This window comes from Trematosphaeria pertusa (genome assembly GCF_010094035.1).
Source record: "Trematosphaeria pertusa strain CBS 122368 unplaced genomic scaffold BU26scaffold_2, whole genome shotgun sequence".
Classification (NCBI taxonomy): domain Eukaryota; kingdom Fungi; phylum Ascomycota; class Dothideomycetes; order Pleosporales; family Trematosphaeriaceae; genus Trematosphaeria; species Trematosphaeria pertusa.
In genome coordinates this window covers 701,093-726,865 of record NW_022987213.1, presented here as the reverse complement: position 1 = coordinate 726,865, position 25,773 = coordinate 701,093, and the positions used below count along the sequence as shown (strand labels likewise).

The window sequence follows — 25,773 nt, the reverse complement described above, 5'->3', positions numbered from 1 at the left end:
TAGAACAATGCGTTCTCACGACTGTGTCAGTATACGTTATACTCACGTCCCGAGAGGTTACGATTGGGCAGAGGGGAGCAGCGTCTACGAGCGGGAAAGTCTCTGCCGCTGTTGTAGCCGCGTCAGAGGTGGTTAAACAGTTTATCTTGTTCTCTTTGATGCGATTATGCCGATGGCCGGGCAGCTTCAGCTTGTGGTAGACAAATCGCGACGTTCGAGCTGATCCACACAAAAAAGGGGTATACACCAAGCTATATACTTGGCCATAGCGATCGATAGAGATCTCGTCGAAACGGTAAGTGACTTGGCTCTGATGATGTACCTGACTAGCGAAGAGGACAACGCCAGCGAGGAATTCTGCCCATCAGGCTTGTTGACGGTTCAGCCGCTTGCTTGTTATGAAGGATTGTAGAGCCCGATGGTCGGTAGTGACGTTGATTGGATCTTTGGTTCCGCGACATTGTCTCTGGGTTTGGCCCGTTCTGGGTTTTTGGCAGAGGAGCTTATGGCTGGAAGCCGCTCGAGAGGCGTCTTTATCGAGTCATATCCAAGAGTCGGCTCACGGCGCTAATCTTCCCCAGAAGTATTTTTCTCTGGCGGCGACGCTTGTACTATCGCGCCATGCATGTATAGGGCGAAAGACAACCCCTCGGCTGGTTACTCTGGCCTGTTGGATCCAGACATCCCGTACCATTGGTCGAACTTGGTAGAAACATCCGCGGGAATGGTGAGGTCACCTTCCTCAGTCTAGATTAACTCTGTAGTCGCCTGAATCTTCTTCTCAAGGACTGCGTTCGATCAAGTCACACTGCCTCACCTGACAACGCCGCATGATCCCTGAGATCCGTCACCTGCTTGAGCCCATTTATAGCGGCGCCCTCAAGGACCATATTACGCTTCTACTTCCTCCCGAACCCGCAACTCCCCTCCTTCTCATCGCCTGCCTCTACCTCTGCTATCTCAACTGACAATGGACGACGGCCTCAGGCGATCCCACACATCTTGCACGTGATTCCGCTTAAACGCCACCCAATCTCGCACGGCCTCGAGCCTGAGGTTAGCGCCACGCATTCGCTGTCCGAGAAGCCTTCTGCGTTCTGAATATCCGAACTCTCGCCGTGCATGCCCGTATCGCTACGCAGACATGCCTGCATCGCGAGGTGTCGCTCCGACGAAAATAGTTAGCCAAGACTGGCTGGAGGCTTCGCAGACGATCGCTCCGGCAAAGGTGCACGGCACCCGGGAAGGAACCGGCCTGACTGGCAGGAGAAGGTGCGCGACTTTTCGCTCCCGAAAATCTCGCCACTGTGTGCGCTGATGATGGTGTTGTGGTGGGAGACGACTGGAGGAAAACGAACGGCACCGTTGCGCATGTCAGCCTCGCTGCGCCTGGCGATCTCGGGAATCTGTCAGGACTATCTTAACGGGCCGTCCCGTCTTTACGCGCCGGCCCAGACCGCCCGGCGTTTCGATGGTCTGGGCTGCCAGCCAGATCGAGGAGTCGGGAATGATTCTGCGTGCGAGCAGGCTGCAAAACCGGCTTTTTCTCGAAGCAGAGGCTGCGATTACTCCGCTGGGATGCAGCGATGTATGCGCTGCACAGGTGTCCGCACTTAATCGAATACGAATCCGCCATTATCCTATCTCAGTCGCGAACAAGCAGGCGCCGCCAGAGGATGATACGGAGTGCTTCGTCTGCAAGACTCCGACAAGGTGGGTGCCAGTCCGACCTCTCTCTTCCCCGCAAAACCAACGCGCCGCATCAGCCCGATACCGCATCTAAGTGAAAAGCAGCGGCGGCGCGCATTGGCTCGGTGTGTCCTCCGCATCCAGCTCAACGATTCCATGGTTCTCGCTCCGCGAATGGGGGTCTTTGTAGTCTTTGCCGCCTTTGACGGTGTAGGATTAGTGGGCGTGATTACTGGTTCCAGAGGGAGGAGTCACTTCCCCTCTATACGTACACTAGGTGTGGTAAACTCCTTCTTTGTGGCAAGGTCCTTCTCGAGCTGTTTAATCTTGTCTTCGAGCAGGCGAATGCACTTCTTCTCCAAGGATACAGGCGACACCGATCTCCGTTCCAGCAAAGATTGAGCTGTAGACTTACGTGTGAGACGAAAATTGAGCGTTGCCTCTTGGACTTTCCTCATGCAAATCATCGATGCTGAGCTCATCGACTGAAATAGCAACCAGGCGTCCGTTAGCAAAAGCACTAGGTTGGCGCGCACGCCGCAGGTGACGCAGGCGGGGGTACAAAAGGGGTCGGGATGGTCAGTCGGCATCCTATTACTTGAAAGATCACGACGCACCAGTCGCAAATAAGACTCAGAGAATGTAGTGAAGCTCCCAGATTGAATCTATCCTGTATTGTCGCTAAACGGCAGGCTGCTCTCGTATCATTCCGAATATAATGCGTCCGGCTGGCTTCCCGAAGGCATGCGACAGGGCGCCCTCTCCGCTGTGAATTAGATCAGCCCATGTACACTACGTTCGCCGCAATTATCTACCCTTGCAGTTAGCCAGCGATCCAACAAAGGATCTGCATGTCATTACCTCATTGTATACAGTATTGAGAGCGCGATCTGCCTAGCGCACTACTCCGCTGAAGTTCAGTCAGCCTAGAATAGCTGGTTCAGGTGTAGTTGAGGATGTTGGAAGCGCTTGTGGAAGACCACGAAGAAGGCAAGCCAGTCAAGTGGTGTGGGAGGACTGGTGAGCAACGAGGAGATATGCGTGGCCGTGGGTGATGAGTCGCAGATGTACTGTGAGACGTTAGTCGCGGCGTGAGTTTGGCACGTGTGCTTAATCTTACCGTCGATGTCATCATAGGAAGGTACCCGCGGTTCATGCGTCCATCATCGAGGGTGGGGCTGAAGATTCCCACACCCTCCAACACCTGAGGCTTATCCAGTTGCGAAGCGAAGCGAAGGAAAGCCGCCGTAGTCGCCCTGCCCCCGCCCGCCTATGAACCACCAGCACCATCCTTCTTCCCCAACGACAGATTCTCTCTCAGTGTAGCCGCAGGCTGGCTAGCCGCTTCTTCTCCTGTCTGCCGTCGTCCAGCAAGGCGGCGATGCGCTCGACGATCTGCTTCACGGCTGTGTCAACGAGCGCTTGCGGGTCCTGTTGTTGAATTAGTTGTTGGTGTTTCTACAGCATGTGCAGCGGCTCGGCGACTGCGGCAAGGCGTGCGAGTTTGACGTCTGCAATAGCTGCTGCTAGGACGTCTTCTGTAGCGGGCGCGTCTGAAAGTCTGCAGGTGGTGGTGGCGGCGGCGTCAAAGAACTGGTACCAGGCGCATCCTCGGCTGCGATGATTGTGGTGGCATGCTGCGGCGACAGCGGCATCGACGGACCAGCCCTCGCATCCCCATCGCCATCCCGGGCCCTCTCATCCAGCTGCTCGTCGTCATCCGCATCCTGCCACGTCCACTCCCAACGACACGGCTCAGGGTCCATGACAAGCGCCCATCCATAGTGGCTCAAATCGCATCGGCCGTACCCCCGATACCTGACCACAATATCCTGGGTAGAATCACAGTCTGGATATCCATACCCCCACACCTTCTTCTCCAACGCAAACACCTCGCGTGCCAGCGCACCGTCTAGAGTCGCTGGCCGCGTGGCCCTATGCTCGATGCTCGATGAAGAGCGGATCGAGCACAAAATTCAAGCCTGTAGCCCGTGTCGCCCTGCTGTCGACGTCTTCGCCGGCGGAGCGCAGAATGGTGGCGAGGCGGAGGGAGGCGCGGATGCGGGAGGAGAGCGAGGATTAGATGGAGGCTAGGTCGCCGAGCTCTTCGCGGGAGGAGGGGGACGAGAGGGGTTGGGGAAGGGGATGAAGGTCTAGGCGTGGAAGAGCTCGTACTGGAGGCAGCCGATGCGGGTGTAGATGTTGGTGAGTTCATCCTTCTTCAGTGCCTGGGCGAGCTGCCGTCGAAGGTCGGCGTTTAGGGCGGTTGCTCTTTGCAGCTGGGACTGCAATTTGGCGACCTTGCGGTTGGCGTCCGGGGGTGTAGGAGCGGGGTAAAGCTGAGGATGGTTGGGGCTTCGCTGGCTAGTTTGTTAGTCATGGTGCCATGAGAAAGGAAGACGGTGGGCGTACCAGAGGCCAACGGGGAAAGAGGAAAGAAGTGTTGGGTTTGGCAGAAGAGGAGGGGAATTGGGCAGGGTCCTCCACACTTCAATCACCCCCCGTAGCCTCTTCCCCCTCTGGTCTGCTAACCACCTCGCCTTATCTACCACGCACGAATCGCCCGGGAAGTCTCTCATACTCAGCCACTCAAGTCGAATAGCGTTGAGCTTTGCCTCGCACGGCAGCGTACGTTGCGTGAGGTAGAGTTTGTAATCCGCGGTCAGGTCCGGTGGCGCCATGCCTTGTTATGCACGGCGCTGTAGCAGAGCAGCTGACCGCGATACGCAGTCGTGACTGAGCGCGCGGAGGTGGTGAGAGCGGAGAGAGACGCGGACAGGATGAGGAGGTTGAGCGCGGCGGCGTAGGACGGGTAGAAGAGGAACGCGGGCGGGCATGTGGGACCGAAGGCATCCGTTGGGGAGGTCAGCGGTGGACGGAGAGAAGGATGAGGGCTGCTCACTGTAGAATTGTATCCAGCGCTAGAGAATCGTGGTCCGTGAGGGCGCAGGCGCCGCTCTAGGCTGGGGCAGCAGGGTCTGGCAGTTGAAGCTGGAGGTCAGGCGGCGCAGAGCCAAAGCGGTGGTAGTGGAGACCCCATAGAGGATCGCCGTCATTGTAGCCGCTCGTGGCATGTCAAGGCAACTGGAGAGGTGACGGGAGCGGTGGACGAGGCCATGATGGTGGCGGTGGTGTTGGTGGCGGTGGTGGTGTTCTGCAGCGGCGTGAAGCAACCAGAAAAGCGGGCGGCGCAGCTGCTGACAAAGACGTGACGCAGCTGTCGAGCGCCGTCGAGCGCCGCCGTCATTGCGACGAGGGCGAAAATTGTGCAATGGCTGCGCTCACGTACCCGGCGGTGCATAACACGTAGGAGTTGCGACGGGCATGCTTCGCTGCCGCAGAATTCCGCCAGGGTGCCGACGGACGGAGAAAGGTCGAGACCTTGGCCCTTCTCTTCACTCCGCGTCCTCCGCCCCGTGTATGCCTGTGCACCCAGTAGCGTGAGAGGGCGCTCTTTGCTCATACTGTATACGCGTTGTGGAAAAGTAGTGGTGATGCGGGCGAGGCACAGATCTGATGCTTAGCGAAGTTCGCTAGAACAAGAACGCTCTAGTGTGTTTCTGTTTAACTCCCGCCTGCCATATCTTTGTTCTCTTCGCCGCCTACCCCAGCAAGTTCTCCGCTCTTGTTTATACGACCCTGATCTGAAAGAGAAATGGGAGAGGGTTGATAGGGTGCTGTTCAAGGCAGACGATAATGGCGACGGGGATGGATATGGGGAGAAGACACGGGCGGCGGCGGAGTCGGCCGATACAGCGTCAGTCACGTGCCACTTTGCCCAACACCCACTCCAGCAGCCCAGCACAGCAAATAGCCGCAGTATCGCCTCGTCGAGATAGCTTACAACCTCGGTATCAATTTCCTCGTAGTAGCCAATCTTCCGCTCAACCTGCTTGGTAGACAATGCTTACAAGTTTGTTTCCACCACGCCCTTCTTGCATTTACCTACACGGGAGAACCAGCCTTGTGCAGACGCTTGGAAGCCCCTACGCGCTGAAGTCTCTATGTCGCTGTGTGCGTACATGTACATTCTCATGGATCACTTTCGTAGCGGCTTTCTGCGAGTGCAGGAATGCTCGGTTGGTGTCGTTGAGGGCGAAACGGACCGTGTTGCCAGCAAAGGAGGCGCTGGCGATGTGGAGGCGGGACTTGTGGAGGAAGTCGCATGCCTCTTTGTGCTGGATGGTTGGCCTGGAAGTGGCTTCGGCAGCAGCGAAGGTACGTATGCGAAGTAGAGCTGGGAACCGCGTGCTCGGTTTATGGAGGCAAAATAGAAACGGGCATCTCTTTCGACCATTCTACATGGTTTAACACCACCCTTACGAATCTCTACTGCACCCTGGGAAACACCAACCGTCTCCTTAGCGCAGGCGAGCGATCATTCGCAGTTATCGTAGCAAGCTGGCAGGGTACAAACTCCTCCTTAGTGGCAGATACGACGGCGTCTTCAGCGACTGTGGAGAGGGATGAGCTATTAAAACAATCAGCACGCACCACACCAACTCCGTTAAGCGGCTCTGCAAACTAGGCCATATCTCTCTGCCGATATCGCCACCGCATTCGCCTCTGCGACACGTCCCTCCCGGGTGAGATGGCGAGCTCGGGATTAATGGAGCGTACTGGCTCACTTGGTTTTGGATCCCGGTCCATCATTTGTATTATAGACTGTGAGTGCGGGAGCGGCCCATGAGCTGCTACCAGCATGTGGTTGCGACGCTATGGGTAATTGGTAATTGTGGGCGCGGTTGTATGTAAAGGAGCCAAGGTCTAGTTGACCCGCCGCTATAAAGAATGAGAGCGGCCAAGGGAACCGCGGATATCGTGAAAGAAGTGGCTGCAGTTACTCTGCAGATGGAAAGAAACGAGCGATATTGACGGGCGTGAAAGCGCAAAGATGCGGAGACTGTTGGAGTACAATCGCCAAGCTTCCTAATCGGGCACTAGCGCCACTGGCGCCACAGAGATTTCTTCGATTTCTCGGAGCTATATACACTCAATACAATACACCTCACCCCAATATGCTGTATTCCTCAATTTCCTACTTCAACAGAGACTAGCGAAAGACGGCAAAGACGTCCTGATGTTAAACTGGTATGCAGAGCGCCAAGAGTGCGCACACTTCGCGTGGTTTTCATTCATCTGCCCTGCAGGAATATTGTAGAATACTTGCATAGCTCTCAGAGCTAGGTCAATTCAATGATTCAACAACAACGACGACAAGAGTGCGCAAGCCTTCAAGGTGTACCCTATCCTGCTGACCCCTGCCCTCCCTGGCTCTCATGTTGGTACATTCGGCACCTGTGTGCCTGCATATCAAACCCCTCCTCTTCTTCTTTACCCCTCTGCATTGCCACCAGCATCGCCTCTCTCGTTCCACTCACTTCTAAACCCTTCAACCTCCCGCTCTTCCAGCTATCTAATTAGGTGTAGTATTTACACAATGTTTCAGCCTCTGAAACAATATACCATTATCCTCCAATTTCCCTATTGGCCATCCCACCTCGCCAATTCGTTTAAAGCAACGAACTGCAAGCACGACCTCCGCGCATTTTCCCTTGGGCATAGGATTTTTGTGCCGGTCAGTAGGTGTCAGCTCGATATAGCCCCAGGTAACCCAGCACGTTGGACAAGCTCCTTTTGGCTCCCCCTTATAGCCTACTGCCTGTCCAAGGTGATCCTTCATGTGTCGAGGGTGGGTGGGGAGCTCCGCTAGCTGCTCTTCACTGAGCTCTTCCTTCTCTAACAGCGGCGTCCGGTTCTTTTCGTCTAAGGGTCTGAATTCACCCTCCTTGGGAATCCGGCCACCCCACAGCGTACGGAAGAAGGACGCGAACTCCAGCGAATCGAACTTGGGCGCTGTCTCGCCTGTAAGGCCGCACGATAGACACATAGCAAAAGTGAGTGGTCGACAGATTTGGCCCAGGTGCTTCTGGGGGAAGCTGAGCTGGCTTTTTTTTCTTGAAAAGCTACGACGAAGGGCGTCCTGAATAGCCTCGAATGACTTGTCCGTTGGGTTGCTCGTAACCACCTCTGCCTTTTGTTAGCAAGATCTTGTGCCCGGCTTCTTCTCTCAGGCCATACCGTTTTGGCAAAGCCAAACGATCATCTCAATGAGGACTTCGTAGGGTGTTTGCGCTGGAACGCATGGCAACTGTGAAAGCCAGTATTCTCTGCCCTCCTTCTCCAGTCGGTTCTTCACACCGTTCACCCTGTCCCCGATATCCGAAGTAGTGATATTTACGCTTTTTTTGGAGAACTCAACCTCAGGTGGTTCGGCCTGGGAATATTTGACGATGGCATCTGCAACGGGTGTGATGAGTTTGTGGACCTCCCAGTTAAGCCTCGAGAAGAATCGTTCTTGTACTGTTGCAGTCAGAGCTAGTAATTGGATGGGTCGTAACCTTCTTACATGGCCTTGGGAGTAGTGTGCCGTCCGCAGTGGTTATGGCGCTGAATGAATCCAGGCTGTGGTTGACTACTTGCAGCCAGTCATATAAGGTTTTGTGGATATGGACGAGTCGGTCTTCCATTTCCTCGGAGGATATGTGTTTATGATTCCATGTGTGTTGGCGATGACCATCCACTGAGCTCCCCAGTACGAGTTGTGGCCATTCCGGTGGTATTACCCAAAGCAAAGGATCGTACGCTGAAGCCATTTGGGTTGGGAAATGAAGAGCTAAACAGTAAAGTCAATACGCCCTTTGAAGAGCCGGTACAGCCCACTGCTGAAGAGGGAAATAAAGAGACGAACTACAGGAGCATAAGTACAGGCGGCATGGTATTTGCTTTCTAAATTTCACAACCGTTTGCTAAGACAAAGTTTGGCTGAACCAATCTGCATGCAAGACGCCTCTCCCCAGGCTAACTCTTGAAAACCCAGATCGTCTCCTGTGAACGGTCTGCGTGCACACGGTCCACGGTGAACGTAGCTCCCTTGTAGCTCTTCTTCTTGCCGTTCATGATAACCGCTTCTGTGTTCCCAAGCGGTACTGAGGTTTCGATGCAGCCGCAGCTAACATCGCTGGATGGATTGAGGTTTCGTAGCGTTTGCTGCTTAACTTCTTGATCTGCCTCGTCTTTGATGTTAGAGCCAGAGACTGCCGAGGGGTCAATGTACCAGCAACCCTCAGACTTAAGAGTGTAGGGATTAATCTTTATAAAGACGATAACCCCCGTATTACACCATTCCTGCTCTTTGCTTAGTTGCTCAAGGTAAGCGAATTGATGGCCGTACAGCATATCCTGGGTGCCTTTTTCTGTAAGAGCGAAGAATGTACGGGGCAAAGCCGGCCCTCGCTCTTCCAAAAACTGCACCTCTTGAAGTGGTGTTAGCCAATGGATGGCAGCTGAAGGCTCACCGTAGTGCAAATCATAGTAATCCCAATCCTCGTCCTCGTCATTGTATTGGTCATTGTGAAAACGAAGTCGATACTTCGAGTCCCCGATGCAGCCGAGATCGAGATCATCTATAAAATTAGTATCGTAGAACTCCCAGAGCTCCCACTTACCCAGCTCCCTTTCTCGTAGGTCTCGAATGTGGGCATACATACTCTCTGTAAGGTCTGGCGACTGCTGAACCTTGTCTTCCTCCATTTGAGTGCTTTCAAACACAGGCCTCTTCGTGTCCTCTTTGGGAACCATATTATAGGGCGATTTGTCCTCGGCTTCGGAGGTCGTTGGCATGGGAGTTGGAGTTGGAGAGTTATAACGGAGCTCCTCAGCGACATGCAAGGGAATTGATTCCACCGCCATTGATGTCTGGGTTCCTAATTGAGCGTAACCAGAGTCGGGAGATGGGAGTATCGATGCCGGAGTTGTCGATAGGGTGCTAGAGCCTGGAGACAAGTCAGTCAGAGTTGTGCTAGATTGCATGGTATTTGAAGATGCGGAGGAACAAATGCTTTTTAAACCATCGGTCTGGGCTCTCGTTACTCCATTGTGAAGCCTGGGAGTGCGCGGTGTAAGGGCACGTCGCTGGGGGTGTTGTTAGTGTTGAAGTAGGCAATTGAGGAATACAGCATATTGGGGTGGGGGGTATTGTATTGAGTGTATATAGCTCCGAGAAATCGACGAAATCTCTGTGGCGCTAGTGCCCGATTAGGAAGCTTGGCGATTGTACTCCAACAGTTAGGAGCATCATCTGGACGTCGGTGGACTAGCGTGCTCGTGTCTTCTGATTGATGAGGTCGAGCGAATTGATTCACTGCTCCGGGGGTCTCTGTGAAAGGAATGGCGGTGCAGTCTGCAAGCAAACTTGGCGTATTGTGCATTCCGAAGGCACAAACTTACTAGCATTGTGCTGCATAATGCAGCAAGCCTCAAAACGAGAACCCACGTGAACTATCGCAATAGTCCCGACGGCCTCTTCCTCCTAGCTCTGCTTGATCGGCGCCCTAAACAGTCATGCAGCAAGCCGACGTGGCGAAAGCTGGTCGTGCTATACTGCCTTCAAGCGAAGATGGATTGTCTCCGGCGCACCTCAGTTTTAGTTCCGCTAGACTGTATGAAATTGCATTTCTAGCCGTTGCAGAAGAGAACCCTACATTACGATCGCGTCATCTTGAACATGTTTAATATCAGCTCTGGACTCTTTATGTATGCGCCAACACGGATTTAATTGCAACCTAAGGTTCTTCCTCGAGCAGTACGCTTGCGCTCGAGTAGTGTGCTTATCCTCGGATAGTACGCTTGCGCTCGAGTAGTATGCTTATCCTCGAGCAGTACGCCCGTCCGCTTCACCGTCCCATACCCCACAACGAATGCTACTCACCGAGCTCAACCTCAGAACAAGGATCACCTCCCCTGTTCCCGGTCCAGAAATTGGAGACTGACTCTACTAGCTGTCGCCGCGCCGAAGGCTGAGTTCCTCCAAAACCAGGCCCTTGATCAGACCATGCCATCTCCCCTGTATGCCGCTCAACCTAGAAGCACGCAGCACAGTCTGATGCAGAATTTGGCGTATTCCCATAACTGTAAAAATTGTTCCCCATCTTGCACAAACTGAATTCCGTAATGGACAACGTAGATAGTCACGTGTTAGCCGCTTAGTCACCGGCGCTCCGACCCCGCCTTATTTTGAGTCCAAAATTTAAGCATGGGCGTCATAGCCGCCACCACATCACCATTATAAGCACCTTTTCTTTCCTCCTCGTCCATGCCCCTAAACGCATGCGCGACGAATATACCGGGCGCGTAGACAATCTCCGCTACGATTTGTTGCGTCCTTGAATAGCATGCCCGCCTGTCTATCTGCTTAGCAGCCTGCCCACCTCGCAACGACCCACAAGCCGGAGCCCCTGGAACCCCTCACCCCCGAGAGTTCAGGGCCTCGATTAGCTAACGGCCTCATCGTCTCCCTTGCCCAGGTCCGGGGCTACATGGGCACTATCAATGGATCCCAACTCGGTCGCACAAGGACCAAACACTGGTTCTGGTAGAACTACAACAACATGTTTACTGGGTAAAGCCGCAGCGTGGCCCGGTGTCAGTGAAGGCGGCACTGCTCGCTGAGGGCGTGAAATGGACGCACACATCAACCTGTGGATGCCCTGCTTCCGGCATTGCGGAAAAGTGGCAGGCAAGAATGGCTGTATTGCAGACAAATCCTGCCATTCTCCGCTGGAGACTCGCCTCCGCTCGCGCATAGCATCGGCCGGCGGGCCCTTCCTCAGGCCCAAACCCACACAGCGTTCGGACACAACTTCCGCGCATCAGCGCCCCTCGCCCCAGACGAGCAGACCACCCCCAACGCGTTTGCTTCCCGCTTCCCCGCTTCCGCTGTCTTCCGCTGTCTTCTGCTCTCTGAGCCAACAAGGAGCAGGCTCCTGCCGCAACCTGTCGCACACTTCCCTTTCCTCACCGCGCGACAGAAGAGTGCCAACGCCAGCCAGACACACGAGCGGGCCTTGTTACAAGCCGCTCGAGACAGCGCCGTCATCGCAGACCATCTCCGCTCCTTCCTCGAACGCATACGAAAACGGAAACCACAAGCCAACCTTATCAACACACGCCACATCTCCCAACATTCGACGGCCACCCGGCCGAGCTCCAGCGCTCCAAAGCCCCCGAAACGCCATCGCGACGCCTCGACGACGACCTCTATAGAGCCCTCTGCGGATAGAGGCAGTCGGGCCCAGGTCGCGACAAGGCAGGGCATGCCATCCCATCTCCCACGTCATCTCGTCAACATTCGGGGTCCAGGAGAGGGGAAGTCAATAAAGTTTCACACCGCGTCGCCTCTCAGAAGCATCGCGCCGCGTTCCTCCAACCACAATCTTCGTCTCCATTCATCACGCAGGAACGCGGCTGCTCTTCCACTCAACATCCCTTAGCAACACCGCACGAAGCCGCGCACGTCAAAGAGGACAATCCGCGGAAGCGGCTCGCAATCTCGCGGAAGACTCCAGAACTGCGCACTCAACTTCTAGCAGCCAGGCCTCCAAAGTTCGAAGCACCCCCAACACAGGCGCAGCACCGATCAACATCACAAGAACAACACCCACGCACAACCGTCAACAACGCGCACAAACCGTCGCATCCAGAGCACCAGGAGAACCCAATCCTCCCACGATCGTCAATCGCCCAAGCTCACCACAGCAGCCGCGCTCTCGCGGCACGTCTCCGATTCTTCGCCACTGCTCAAGCGGCAATGCCGCTTCATACCCGCTCCCCTGCACCGAACCAACATTCACCAGTCAGACATGCATCATAACCTCTATTCTGGCAGGTCAGCACGCACGCTCGCCAACGGCCACTCGAACAACCCCACGTCACTTGCAAAAACCACTTCTCGCTCGCGGATTCCTTTAAAGGAATCACTTTCAGCGAGTCTCGCACGACACAACCGGCAACAACGCTCCACCTAGGATCTTGAGGAGAGTTCGTCATCTGAAACCACAGCGCCAGGGTTAACACACGCGGAAGAACCGCGAACGAACCAACGCCCGTTTCCCTCGCATTCCCTCACCAACATCCCCCAGGCAAACGCCTCGTCGGCATCCTCAAGAACAAATCCCAGCACCCTCCCAGCACCCCTCCACCTCCCCGCCGGCAGCGCCTTCGGCGGTTCCGCACACACGCCAACACCCCGGGTCCACCTTTTCCTCAGCCCATCGCTGATTTTCTGCATTCCGCGGCACTGGCATGTGCAGGCAGTCAGTTCGAAGTAGGTCGAGGCCTTCCGACCGCGCTCGACAGTGGCCCACCTTCAGATCCAACACATCGGCAAGCGAGCAAACGGCAAGCGAGCAAACAACCTCGCACACCGTGCACTGGCCAAACCAGAGTCACATCAAAGCAACACGAAAGTCAAACATCACACTACTCCGCGTTCATCTCACAGAACTCCGAGAACACGCACGCGTCGCGAAACGGCATCCAGTCAAACTCCATTCTTCAGGATCATAATCACCGTCCGACACCACACCACAGGACATTGACCACGATGATCACACTCGCGCAATGCTCGGGCCAAGCACCACTCCCATCGTGTCCCAGCCTCGCCGCCGGATTCCTTCGCCTCGCCAGCGCGCCATCAGCAGTCGCCTCCCCGACGCCGCCGGTCGCGCAATCGTTAACGAGTCTCACCGCATCCTCGATCAAAGCCCTCATCCTCGGAGCCTAAACCATCTTCACCAGAAACGCGGATACCATGTTTCACATCACACCACACCACAATGCAACGCTCGAAGCCCAGACGCGTTGCCAAAAGCAGCCAGGATCCGGCGGATCCAGAACACCAGATCCCGAAAACGCTCACCAGTGAGCCACCTTCTTGTTAACATCGACTCCGCTCACGCTCCTCTCAGGCGCGCCGACGACGCAAATCACTGCTTCAGCGACGACAACAACTCAGCACGAAGCCACGCCTGCCTCCTTTATCAACCTCCCACCCTAATCTCATTAGCGGCACGGTTTCTAGCACGCATCCCGCTTCCAGATCTCGCTCGTCGGCACACTGGCGCCAACGCGGATCACCACGCCTCCTCAGCCATGTTCGATCACGCAGCAAACCAAGGAAGGCAGCACGCGCGCAAATCGCCCAACGCAGCTGTCAATACAATGTTCCGCAAGCCAACCACGCTCACGCCATCGGACCCTTCACATCACTCAGTGCCATGAAGAGGCGCTCAGCGCCGCCACGGTGGACAAAGCATCACGCATTCAGACTCGACGCCACCCGCGGCGAGATTCCCAATGCGGTAGACACTGTGCTCAGAACACGGAGGAAAGCCCGGTCGCCCCTTCGGCGGCAAGGGCAAATCGCCACGTTCTCATCACAACCCAATTGAGCCCACGCGGCAAGTCATACGTGTCGAAAGGCTTAAGGCGTTCAGAGCCAAACACAGGAAGCATCTACCCCATCAGCGCTCATCAGCACGCACCAATACCCCACATCCCAGACAACATCCTCAACGGCGATGAGGACGAAGGATCATCCAACAGTACGGAAGCATTCGTCATGGCAATGTTCAAACTGCCCAGGAACTTGCGCACGCTCTTCGCGCCGCAGGCATAGATCCACGAGGTAGACGAAGAAGGTCATTTCGAAACGAGAGGGCTCTGACCAAGCAGCGAGCGGCGCAATCTTCAGGAACCCGAGGTCGCGCTCAGAGCGTCCGAAGGCAATTGGAAAGCCCACAAGGAGGTCTCCGCGAGCTTGACATCGAAGGCCCCCCATGCGGACCCTTCCTGCAGGTCAGCAAAGCACAGTCAGACTCCTCAAGGGCGATTTGATCACGAACGCAGCCGGACGAACGCACGACGAACGGCGCTCTCCACGTCGACAACGACGACGACGCGCAAGCCGACACGAAAGCACGATCCAAAGCCAGATCAGTGCGGCAAGGTGCGGCCGTCCTCAAGAGGGGGCTCCCTCAACAGCCAAGCCTCCGTGGCCATCAAGTAAAAGTCCTAGGTCGACCACTGGCCAAGCCGCCAATGTTCAAAGGCCAGTCATCCTCCTTCACCGTACTCGCACGGCTCCGCGAATCAGTCTCACAGACACCTTTCGAGCTCAGCGTGACGGGCCCCCTGTCCGCTCGACGACCCTGCCAAAGACGCGCATCACATCCAAGCGCGAGAGCCGCAGACAGCACACATGGAAGCCGCTACAAGCCGGCACTACCAGACAGGCTCTCAAACTAGAGAACGCAAATCTCCGAGCGGCTCTCGAGGTCCAGAACGAGCACACGAAGACCTCAACGGACCCCACAGAGGATCAGACACAGTCCGCGCGAACCGAGCAGAAGAGAAGTAACAACCGCCCTGCATCCCTCACCGATCCAACGCACAACAGGCACCACGACGCATGGCAGACCTACGGCGTCATCTTCCTAGGCCATCCAAGCAGACCCAACGGCTCCACTACATCCCGTCCAAGAGCTTCACGTTCATTCAACGGCACCCCTCTACTCGCGGCATCAAGGACATTATCTCTCAGCAGGCCGCAACACTACGCTCGCCATCAATGGGATCCGCACTGAAACGCAGTCCCAGCACAAGCATGGACTTTCGTCATGACCTTCCTGACCAACCTCCGCAGCGGAATCCACGATCTCGGAGCACATTAACGCGCAATCCACAACCGCCAACGTCGGCCGGACGCCGTTGCAAGCCTCCCAAACACCTTTCATTCAGAGTCTCGTTCTCTAGCCTATGGAGTCGCTACGGCAGCTACGCACGTCATCACCGACCCGCATTCCCGCATCGACGCCCATTCATTCACTCTCAAGGGCAATCTCCAAGCACACTCGGACAGCGCCCACAGCTCGGCTCACAATCGATTACACATTTCCGACTTCAGTGACAACTTCAACAGCAGCTCTCACCACGACCAAGGCCTCCATCAAGTCCAGCACGAGTTCAAGGAGCGTCGCAACGCCACTCGCCTTCTCCGAAACGCCCGACTCGCGCGAGACGCGATCGAGCATCAAGGGGACATGCAGATGATCCCATCCCACATCGACACCAGCACAACCGACTCCACACCGCGGCATCGACCTCGCAATTCCTCCACCACATCAAGCAGGGACCGATGCGTCCAATCCGCCATCCTCCGCCCAGGCTCAGGTCGGACTCACCTCCCCGGCCGCTTTCTAGAACCTCCGGCAATCCCACACCATCCTTCCATCCCAACTCACCATGCTCCACCAAGCAGTCCATAATCACTATATCAACACAAACCTGCGCTTGACGTCGCCCGGAATCTAGGCGGTGATACGGGCGGCAGCGTGGTCGTCGCGGGGCAGTCAAGGGCGAAGCCGTCAGAGACCACGAACAACGCGAAGAGGGCCGCGTCAAACGGAAGCCCATGAGGCGGCGGCAGCAGTGTCGGACAGGGCGGAGACAAAATCAAAAGGCAACTCCAAATAGAGCAACGAGGAGAGGACAAAGTCATTGTCATCGAGGACGAGGGCAAGACCAAGGAGCAATGTGAGAGGCAAGAGGCAGGCATCCCGGGAGCATCCAGGATCGCATCAGACAAGCATCGTCCTCCAATTACCCACGCAGACGGCATCATGAGGACTGCACGGTATCCCAAGGTCCCCCCATCAACAACGAAAGGCGCGTGATTCCGGGCCGAAAAATGCCCTCTTGATTTGCGAAGAAATCCCTAAACTACGTCTTCACCCGCAAATCCACATCATCCCTATCTTCCACCACGCACATCCTGCAAATGATCCGTCCCGCCCTATTCATTCACGCCCGCCTGCTGCGGAATCTTCTCCCCCCACCCCACCCCACCCCCCGGGGGCGACAGCGGCGCATACGTAAGGCCGGAGAGGGATGGACAGGGCGCCGACGAACACGAGAAAGACGAGTTCGACGCGTAGAGCGAAGGCAGCGGAGGACGCGACGCGTAGCAATGGTCAGCAAAGAGGGGCAAGAGGAAGAGAAAGGGTGGGAGCACGTCAGCGGAGGCGGCGGATCAGGAGGCGAAGAAGCGAGGAAGAGCGTGAAACAGTGCTCACAGGGGAAGTGGCGAGAGCGAGGGAGAGACAACGACATCATTCGCGATCTCAGGACGTCTGACAGCAGGGGTCGAGAAGAAAGCGGAGGAGAAGATCGAGAGCGGAGAAGCCGGGTTTCGGAAGCTCTGCCAAAGAGGAAAGCGTCGACATCAGGCTCCAGTGACGCCCGAAAAAGATCAGAAGACCTCTCAAGGGAGCGCAAGAGACGGACGAAGCAGTCTTCACAAGCTCCGCCAAGCAAGACGGGGCCACGGACAATGACAAAGACAACGCGTTGGAAGACACATTAACGTCACCTCTCCTCGAAACGCGCCGTCGACCGTCTGAAGAGAGAAAGCAGCAAATCGGACACCGCAAAGCACGAGGAGCCACCTTCCTCAATCACCGACGAAACTCGCAACAAGGCCATTCCACCTTGATCAAGCCACCAAGAGACATCCTCTCAATGCTCCCACAACCCCACATCTCCCGCGTCAGCCCAGAATCCAGCTTTTCCGGCGACGGCAACGAGGAGGATCAACACTCAAACCCCCGCAACGAAACGCCTCGCAACCGAGCTCCAGGCACGCCACGCAGAAAGAACCGGCGCCGCCAGTTCATCGGAAGACACGACCCAAGAATCTCCAAGGCCAGAAAGCCACTTGAGATGGACGGATCGCGGGGAGTCGCGCCAACCATCCTTCCCTCCTTATAGGCCAACCTCCTATCATCCGCACAAGCGGCAGAGCGGAGTCATTCGACAACTCACCAGAGAATCCGGCCAAGGCACAGCCAGGAGATGAACCAGAGACACTCAGAGGCGTTAGTTTCGGAGCAACCAGCGTTGCGTAAGCACAGACATTCAGATCCCCAGCCCAATAGGGTGAGGAACTCGCTGGCCCGTTGTGCGGTCGACCTGAAGCAGGGCCAGCAGTATGAGGATGACGCGGGTTTTGGGATCGAAGTGGGAGAGATTGGGTCAGGGAAGTCCTGGAATGATGCAATGGTTATCCGTGGGGGCTTCGTGAACTTTCGACACTCTCAGAAGGCGTCCCGGAATGCCGCGGCATTCGCGGACAGCCTTCCAGCTAAAAGGTCTTGATGATTCCCTCTATCTGCCCTTTGGCTGAAGATTGTGGTCACATCAGGAAGTTCATCCAACGCAAAAGATCAAATGATGGAGCTGAGATCGGGCCTTGGAGGGGAGAGACTACAGCCATCTGTAATGTTTGATCATGCTCCTTGCCAAACGTATAGTCCGCCCATGAAGGTCCAGGTGTCTAGCCCCATCTCGAACATCCTAAATGCGCGAAATCCCTTCCGCAGTTGTTGGGTAGATTCGCTGAGGATGGAAGGCCATCGCATTGGCAGCAGTCTGGTGGTGTCGAAGGCGGCCCCGGCGAAGACCACAGCTCAGCCGTCATTCACCGTCCTCCGAGCGCCGCTCGCAGGGTCGCAAAGCTCGCCCCAGACAACGAACCTGGTCCTAAGGCGGCTCGCGTTCACCGCCGATTGGGCGCGCCCGTCGGGTCGGCGACTATCTCGCAGCAACAGAAGAGGCTGAATGGGAAACGATTAAAGGACTTCGCCGTGAGTCGAGCAGTGCTACGGCATAGTCAGCATGCGGTATGATTGGAATTGCGCATCTCTAGAATTCCCTGGTAAATCTCCTTTTCAAACTTGTAGTAGAACAGTTCGCAAAGCCCGCGGCGATGCGAGTACTGCGCTACGTGACCCACTTCTCACTAACCCCTTCTCCCCTTCCGACACCGTTGGATCCCACCGCATGGCTCCCTGAGAATCCGGGACTCGCTCAGATTCTTGATCTACTGAGGGGTATGAGTAGTCCTTCCAGATGCCTCTTGTCCTTCCCCTTTCTTCCCCATATCTTCGACGCCATCGCGCAGGCGGGTAATCATCCCACACTAATCAAATTTTAGATCGCTGGACTCGTGTCTTCATACGATAATCTTAGAGGCGGTACACTGCCTGGCTAAGCATCCTTTGCCGCAACAAGTCAGATTATCTCAAACGCTCTCTTTACTTCGTTCTTCACTTCTTCCCATCGTTTCGGTGTCTGAATACTAGTCAGCTCCCTGGCTACTGATCGACTGCTCCCAGTCGCCTAATACATACCTATGAAGCCCGGTAGAATGGAGAAATTCACTCCACTACCACTCTAGGATGCATGCTCCAGTCTGCTCCACAGCCTTTGCGGACCCGGTTACCTTAACCTTGCGAGGCTCGAATGCCCCGCGAGCTTCCGGTCGGTCATGCTCGGGATGCCTAGTTTGCTCCCAATGCGTCCTGGCCGTCGCCGCTGTATGGCACTATCTCGATACTGCTCTCAATCAGCCCGTCGTTTCGATTATTACATACTTGGACCATACCATAAGGTCTGATCTTGAAACGAGCAGCTCCTTCAGTCAAAAGGAATTCCTGCATCCTTCAAGCCGTCCTACGAGGGGTGAACATTTGCTCGACTTCCAGCTGCGGCTTGCCTCTAGCCGGCAAAATGCTATAGTCGAATGTCGAACGGGGGCTGCTATTACTCGCTGGATGGGAGCAGACCTTTAAACTACGTATAGCAGTGCCCACGGCAGACCTCAAGTACCACAAGGGACATCGTGTATCACCTACCTTATCGATTCATAACAAGCAATAACAGACCCATCAAAACATTCCAGTACAACTATTCCTCCCCAGACGCCATTCCGCACACGGCTTCGATGGCGTTGTCCAGCGTAGGGTTGGTGATGTCCCACACGGTAAGCTTCTGGCGCATCTAGCGGACCCGTCTTCTAACGCATCTCGACCTACTTGTTGCGCTGGGGATTCTGTAACTGTGCGCGCGGGAGCAAACGTACGCAGGCGGTCTATCGCACGACATCCCTGTGCACACACCCAGCATGTCACCCAGTGCGTCAACGTGATCTTGCCACCCCACTCGCGTTGTAGTCAGGCTTTGCGGCTGTAATCGTATCAGCGACCTCAGGATGCGCAAAGCGTGCAGCTGCTCACTTCATGTCGAATCTAGCATCGTCATTGCGCCCTTCTTCTTTCTCGTAGCGTGCGTCGGTCTGGAAGTAGTTCGGCCTGGAATTGACTATCGCATGTAGGTGCTTGATGAATAGCAGGGTCCCGTGCATTGCTGAGACTGCGTCGAAAGCTTGTTGTAGCTATCCTCTATGATGCGATTGAAGGGGGCCAGTCTGGGTCGTCGGGGGTGGTCTGCCGGGTCCTACCACAACGGTTCTGCAGAGCAGGCCTCTGAGTCTCGGCCTTGTGAGCTGCCGTCGGTTCGTTGCCATTGTACTTGACTGGGCTCACGTCCGTGCTGACCACCACTGGTGCCGCCATCCTCTCCTCGTGTAGCGCAAGAAATGTATACAGGCCGTGACAGGGCGCATCACGTGTTGATGATTTGCGGTTAGGTGGTGGGGCTCGTCGGACGATGACAGCAGGGAGAAGCGCTCTCGAATGGACGGTTGGGGCCGCTGAGGATGCTCCAGATGGCGTGGAGTTGTTGAGCGCCCCGGGCGAATGTGGAGTTGGACGGATAAACAAAGCCGTAGCGGGGCGCGCGTTGTGGCCGGCATCTAGCGGTGCCGCGACCACGGCGCTGGTTCCGCAAGCGCCTGCAGGGGCGGCCCGGTGGCCTGGCAGCTGGGTATGCTAGCGAGCCAATAGATGCTGTTGGAAATCGTTGCGGTCGCGATCGGGTTGGGCCATGAAGCTGTGGTGCCAATGCGGCTGCGAAGCGCCGAGCTGGCTGCTGCAAGAAGGAGAATGCGCGAGAGCTTTCGGCCATCCGTCGAGGAGCGTTGTTTTGCAATTTCGTGCGGCTGGTGTTTTTATTTTCCGCGACAATGAATAGCGATCATGAGGAACCCTAACCCAGGCTATCACGAAAGACAGTGCATTTCCGCCAAGCACAACAAGTCTCAGCGAGGACGAGTAGTCGTAGGCTAGAGAGATGTATATGTGCCAGCGACGTAAAACAGACCCTGAACCGTGGAAACGGCGAAATAAAAGTGTGGCAAGCGCCGTTCTTCAGGGCTGATCCGGAGGATCCGAACCGTTCTCCTTCTCCGCCCTCTTTTGCTCTCTCCGCTTCTTCTAGCGCACGGTCTCCGAGTTCCTTGTGTGGGTTTGGGCGGGGGCGGTACGTAGTCGTCCTCCTTCTCATTCTGCCACTTCTTTCGCTTTGGCTGCAGTAGTGCCTTGCGAAGGCCGGTGAGTGGCGACGCTGCTCAACCACGAGGTGGCATCACCGGGGGCGAAGACCGGAGGTTATCGTCGTGGGGACCGGGGATCGAGAAGGCCGTGGAGTCCAGAACGCGGACGGGCTGCGGACGAGCCGTCGTACGGGCTAGGCGATAAAGGTAGCTGCTGCGAAGCCTAGCTAGATGATACGTTATACTGCGACGGCGTCTACTCCAGAGGTCGAGGACAGAATCCCAATGTGAGCGCCAGGACTTTATTGAGCCTAGTCCAGAAGACAGAAATCTTTCGCAACCTTTGTGTTACGAGGCGGGGTCTGCACGGGAGTCTGTCCCTATCCAGCTGCGGATAGAGGGGTTAAGGGGGGGCTGGATGCGTATCCTAGTACGCTGCGTTCGTCTGCAAACCAAACACGGCTGTAATTTAGCTGGCAGCAGAGTCCCAAGCCTCTGCAGGCTATGGTGGAGAAAGCGAGAGGAGAGCCGGCCAGGTGCTACTATGCATAGCACTTTGGCACATATACCAACGTCTTGTCTCCTGGTGCCTCGTCTCCTCTCCAACGCGCATATCCCTTCCTCGCGCCTTCTATCCTCTTCAGTCGTGCTCTCCTTGTACCTTCTGCTCTTATCAGCCACCCTTTCGACGTAAATCCTGCAGACGTTGTAGGAAAAATCAGCGCTCAGCCGCATAGATGGACCAGAGGTTTCGCGCCATAGACCGACCATGTCGTTGCGAGCTGCGAAGTTCTTGATATAAGTTCTAGGAACGCTTGGGCACTCTAGAGGATTGCCGAGCCCGGAGTCATAGGGAAGGCATCGTTAAGCGTGGATGTGAGTGCCGCAGATATCGCAGTGCGAGATTCTGATATAGATTTTAGTTTCTGCGAAGAGTAGGAGTGAGGCAGAAAAGCACGCGTAGGCCGGGGAGGAAATTGCTATTGTCTGACACGTTGAGCCGGCGCGTTCGCATGTGGTGGTGAAGTGCCCTGGAAGTTGAATGAAAGGAGATATTCTACGGACCGCTTGAATATTATTGATACCTAACTGCGGCGCGTAATACACCAAAAACGCTTCTCTTATTTTCTACACAAGACGCTGGCAAATACAGATCATAATCTATACTCTTCAATATAGCCCAACCCAGCGCATCAAAGTGACCAGCGGCAAAAAATCAAGCGACTACGCGAGCTCAGAGGAGGCTAAGAAAGTAAGGGCTAGAAAGCAGGAGAGATAAAGAGTAGGGAGATAGAGACGAGCCTAGCAAGATGGAGCAGAGCACGGGAGAGACGGAGGAAGAAGCGGAGAAGAACGTGGAATTAGTAAGTTCTATCAAGAAGCTGCCTCAAGGGCTGTGCCAAATCTTGAGATTCGCTCGCTTCTTGCAAACACTGACGACGTCAATCAGTCTACGAGCAAGAAGCGGAAGATCGAGGCAGCACGTCAGAAGAAGGCAAACAAAAGCACGAAGAAGGCCAGGGATAAGAAGCGCAGAAACGCCAAATTGCGGAAACGCCAAAGCGGCGAGACCGGATTCAGGTACCACGAATCGAGGACAAGAAAGGCCCAATCAGCCGACAGCACGAAAGCAACGGCGAAGGGAGTGGGTTCGGCGGCTCGAGTGTAAGGGTTGATGGTTAGGCCTCTCTATCGACAGCCGAGACCTCCCTCGGCACCCGCGAGGAAGCTTCCGCAGCTCCGGATACATGGAATCTGCAATGACGGGGAAACTCGAGCCTTCAATCCCGGCAACTGCTTATAGCAGCCTCCACCAAGTTGTTATGCCGGCTTTCGTCTGCACAAGCTGCATCCTCCCTAACCAGATGACCGCGCGGTATGCTGATCAGCGCAGTATGTCGAGCAACGTGGTACGTCAAGCAACGTGGTACGTCGAGCAGTGTGGTACGTCGAGGAGTGTGGTACATCGAGCGGCACGCAAGTGGAGCGGCGCTGCATGTCAAGCAGCTCAGTATGTCCAGCAGCGCTATATGCTAAGCAGCTTGGTATCTAACCTGTCTCCCCAGAAAGCCGCGAAGTTCATGTGTCGGAGACGGTGGCTTGATTGCTCGCCGAGAGTGGGTGTGCGGAACAGGTGTGCGTGGCGCAATCGACCTTGCAGTGCTGGAAGAAGAGCTAGGCTGTCAGTGAGTAGAGGGAGATGATGGGGATGTGACTTACAGCCTCGCAGACGTCCACCACGTACGCCTCTTCTGCGCACCGTCGAGAACTCGGTTGCAGCCCCAGCAGCGCTTGTAGCAGGACGAATCTACCTCATGCTCATCGGTGGGGTCGATTGTGCCTCAAGGCGTATTGCTAGGCTGGCTGAAGGAGTGTTCCGAATTGTCGTCCGTAAGGTCGATTGCGGATGGCGTGTTGCTGGCGTAAACCGGCACCATGGAGAAGGACTGCATGCATCTCTTCAAGGTCGGGAACCTTGTCCAAACAGGTTCTTTTGACGCCTCGTCGCTCAGTGGTCTGATCGGCTGACGGATGGGGGCGATGGATGAGGATGGCGGATGGTGAGGGGCAGACAGTGAGGGCCAGACAGCGATGAGGCCAGACAGCGATGACCAGACAGCGGCCAAGACTCTCGCACGAAGCTGGAGCCGCTCAACCACTCACGCCCCTGGACACCCATTATTGCGCTCTTCAATGGGTGCGCAGAGCAAAACCCACACGCTGCGAAGCTCCGCAACCATGCGTGTCCCGCGCCTCAACCATATCTCCAGCAGTATATATCGCGTTGCGAAACGAGCCGATGTCGGGCGATGGGAGGGTGTGCCACAGCTACGCGACACATTGGCGGTAGAACGGGAGCGTTACGACGGAGAGGCTGAAGGCGGCTTCTCGCGCGTCACCGTTATGGTGGAGGTGCTGTGAGTCGTGTAAGCGGACAGGAAGACGACTCGCGGGATCCAGGCTCGCCATGTCGTCGTCAGGAACGGCTACCTCGCAAGGAGAGCCACGGCGTGAAATGCAGCTGCGGCGAGTAAAGGTGGATATCGCATCGAGTAGCCGGGCGAGGATGGTTCGTCAATTGGACCCAGGATGAAAGTCGATTGGGAAAAGCGAGGGCGGGTTATGTGTACTGTGTAGAGCCAAGTGCTGACTAAGCTTGTAGTTTTCCAACACCACGAGAAGTGTCGCAACAGCGCAACTCATCCCCAGCTCACCCTCGCAGCCACGCTGTCTCTACCCCACAAAATGCTGCAACTCGTACTCATCTAATACCGCCCAGGGCGCCGCAGAATGCCTATACCACCGTCGCGCATCTCGTCGGACCTCTCAAGCCCTCCCTTGGCTGCCATCCCGTCCTCTCGTCAAACCAGCCGCACTCCCGGCAATACAATAACAAGTCTTGCGACAGCACAAGCGGCCGAGCGCCAACAACGATGGCGACTAGTTGCGTGACATCTCACGGCGGGGTCACACACGCTCTGGGATGGCAGTTGATGGAATCGGCTACGAAGGGAGTCATGTATTGACTCGTCAGCGCGCCCGAGTTCAGAAGATTGCTTCACAAGCTCGACAGACTTCTCGACCAAGGCTGATATTCTCCGCTGGGTTCAGGCGATCCGAACGAATCCCTTCTACCATCGGCAACCTCTCTGTCCCGCGCCCGAAGCCTCCAATATTGAGACAACCGTACATTCATTACGGCACGCGTATTTGGGCGGCGGACACTAAGCATCTTATCAAAATACACCCTTGCTCTCGATCTCGGAAGAACAAGTTGTGGTGGAGCATCTCCGTCCTACACTCTGGTGGCAACAACCTCGGCTCCATAGATCCTGTGGGAGCCGAACTCAATCCCGGCAGTGCCAATGCGGACGATTGCAATGTCGGATATCCTCAGTCCCAAAGAGATGTCTTTCCGCGGCCCTAGGCTTTCACCCCGTGCCCGACTTCTCAATTCTTCGATAGGATCGGCGCCTACAAACCTGCCAAGGGCATCGCTACTCAAACTCGCCTTCTGCTTGCAGGGCGTTTCGGGAGGGACCATGGCCACCTTCATCGAAGCGGCTGGCGACGCTGACGCTTTGAGGAAGACGACAAGACGCTCCCGCATCCTCGCTTCGCTGCACCGCATCAAGAGCCCGTGAACATCGACCTCACCAAGCAGGCCTCATCCCATTGGCGCCCTCGCGCAACCGCCCCTTCGTACAGCGTTAGTGCTCCGCCCTTGCCATTCTCGATACCGCCAGCAAGGAAAATTAGACCAAGAAAGATCCAGTGGCCTGCTGCAGTGCGAACGATAGAACGGTTAAGATAAGCTTCACATCCATGTAAGGGGTATAGTTCACGTCGCCGATGCGCTTGTCCGCCTACGTACAGCATGCATGGGTAGCGACTCTCTGGAGAGGATACTTAGATACAGCCAACAACCCTAACTTCCTCACAGCACAAGAATCACTAGCGTGGGAGGATCTCCGAGGAAAATATTTCCAGGATGGCGGCGAGATCCACGGAAACAACTTCGACAAGCGGACACCGGATTCCTTGCAATCATGGTGACCGGGCAGGCAAACGGCTAGCTGTCGTGGTGTGCGGTTGTACATCTCCCCGAGGTGAAGAACTTGTCGAACGGATCTGTGTCGCGGACTGCTCGCTCTACTTCGGCTTCGACGTCTCCCTCCGACGCATGTCGGCCCTGAACCCATCTCATCGCGACCAGCGGCAATGCTTCTATCTTTGGTCCGCAACTTCAGATCTGACGATGGAACCGCATCTCATCACGCCCTGGCTTGGGCCTTGGTACCGCATTTCGGCCTCTTGGGTTCATCGAACACAACGTGCGCTCCAGCACCATAGACGTTGTTCATACACTCTCAGATTATATCTTGTTGGCTTGACATACCGGGCATTTATTATGAGCTGCGCATGCGTGCAGCCGAAGCCGTAGCCCTAATAGC

The 25,773-nt window shown here is 55.8% G+C and overlaps 6 protein-coding genes across 6 annotated transcripts; 3 read left to right on the top strand and 3 right to left on the bottom strand.

Moving 5' to 3' along the window:
- Nucleotides 1-3,842: 3,842 nt before the first annotated feature.
- BU26DRAFT_558971 (uncharacterized protein) lies at nucleotides 3,843-4,370 on the bottom strand (the record flags this gene model as incomplete). Its single annotated transcript, XM_033832633.1, has 2 exons — nucleotides 3,843-4,053; nucleotides 4,102-4,370. 2 exons carry the CDS (start codon nucleotides 4,368-4,370, stop codon nucleotides 3,843-3,845), a joined length of 480 nt encoding a protein of 159 aa, XP_033689270.1.
- Nucleotides 4,371-8,443: 4,073 nt separating this feature from the next.
- BU26DRAFT_514228 (uncharacterized protein) lies at nucleotides 8,444-9,722 on the bottom strand. Its single transcript, XM_033827788.1, has 2 exons — nucleotides 9,240-9,722; nucleotides 8,444-9,155 (listed from the first exon to the last, which is right to left on the bottom strand). Exons 1-2 carry the CDS (start codon nucleotides 9,559-9,561, stop codon nucleotides 8,551-8,553), a joined length of 927 nt encoding a protein of 308 aa, XP_033689269.1. The 5' UTR covers nucleotides 9,562-9,722; the 3' UTR covers nucleotides 8,444-8,550.
- A 1,416-nt stretch (nucleotides 9,723-11,138) lies between these two features.
- On the top strand, nucleotides 11,139-15,173 carry BU26DRAFT_500050 (uncharacterized protein; the record flags this gene model as incomplete). Its single annotated transcript, XM_033826467.1, has 7 exons — nucleotides 11,139-11,149; nucleotides 11,288-11,883; nucleotides 11,933-12,415; nucleotides 12,595-12,842; nucleotides 13,120-13,449; nucleotides 13,628-14,132; nucleotides 14,386-15,173. The coding sequence occupies 7 exons, from the start codon at nucleotides 11,139-11,141 to the stop codon at nucleotides 15,171-15,173; spliced, it is 2,961 nt and encodes a 986-aa protein (XP_033689268.1).
- Nucleotides 15,174-15,363: 190 nt separating this feature from the next.
- On the bottom strand, nucleotides 15,364-16,239 carry BU26DRAFT_135423 (uncharacterized protein). The gene has a single exon (XM_033819739.1). It carries the CDS (start codon nucleotides 16,000-16,002, stop codon nucleotides 15,553-15,555), a length of 450 nt encoding a protein of 149 aa, XP_033689267.1. The 5' UTR covers nucleotides 16,003-16,239; the 3' UTR covers nucleotides 15,364-15,552.
- On the top strand, nucleotides 16,185-17,064 carry BU26DRAFT_135448 (uncharacterized protein). The gene has a single exon (XM_033819740.1). It carries the CDS (start codon nucleotides 16,367-16,369, stop codon nucleotides 16,949-16,951), a length of 585 nt encoding a protein of 194 aa, XP_033689266.1. The 5' UTR covers nucleotides 16,185-16,366; the 3' UTR covers nucleotides 16,952-17,064.
- Nucleotides 17,065-22,128: 5,064 nt separating this feature from the next.
- BU26DRAFT_500048 (uncharacterized protein) lies at nucleotides 22,129-24,345 on the top strand (the record flags this gene model as incomplete). The annotated part of the gene is made up of 7 exons (XM_033826466.1): nucleotides 22,129-22,182; nucleotides 22,269-22,483; nucleotides 22,518-22,829; nucleotides 22,885-23,004; nucleotides 23,049-23,209; nucleotides 23,670-23,736; nucleotides 23,982-24,345. The coding sequence occupies 7 exons, from the start codon at nucleotides 22,129-22,131 to the stop codon at nucleotides 24,343-24,345; spliced, it is 1,293 nt and encodes a 430-aa protein (XP_033689265.1).
- Nucleotides 24,346-25,773: the final 1,428 nt, after the last annotated feature.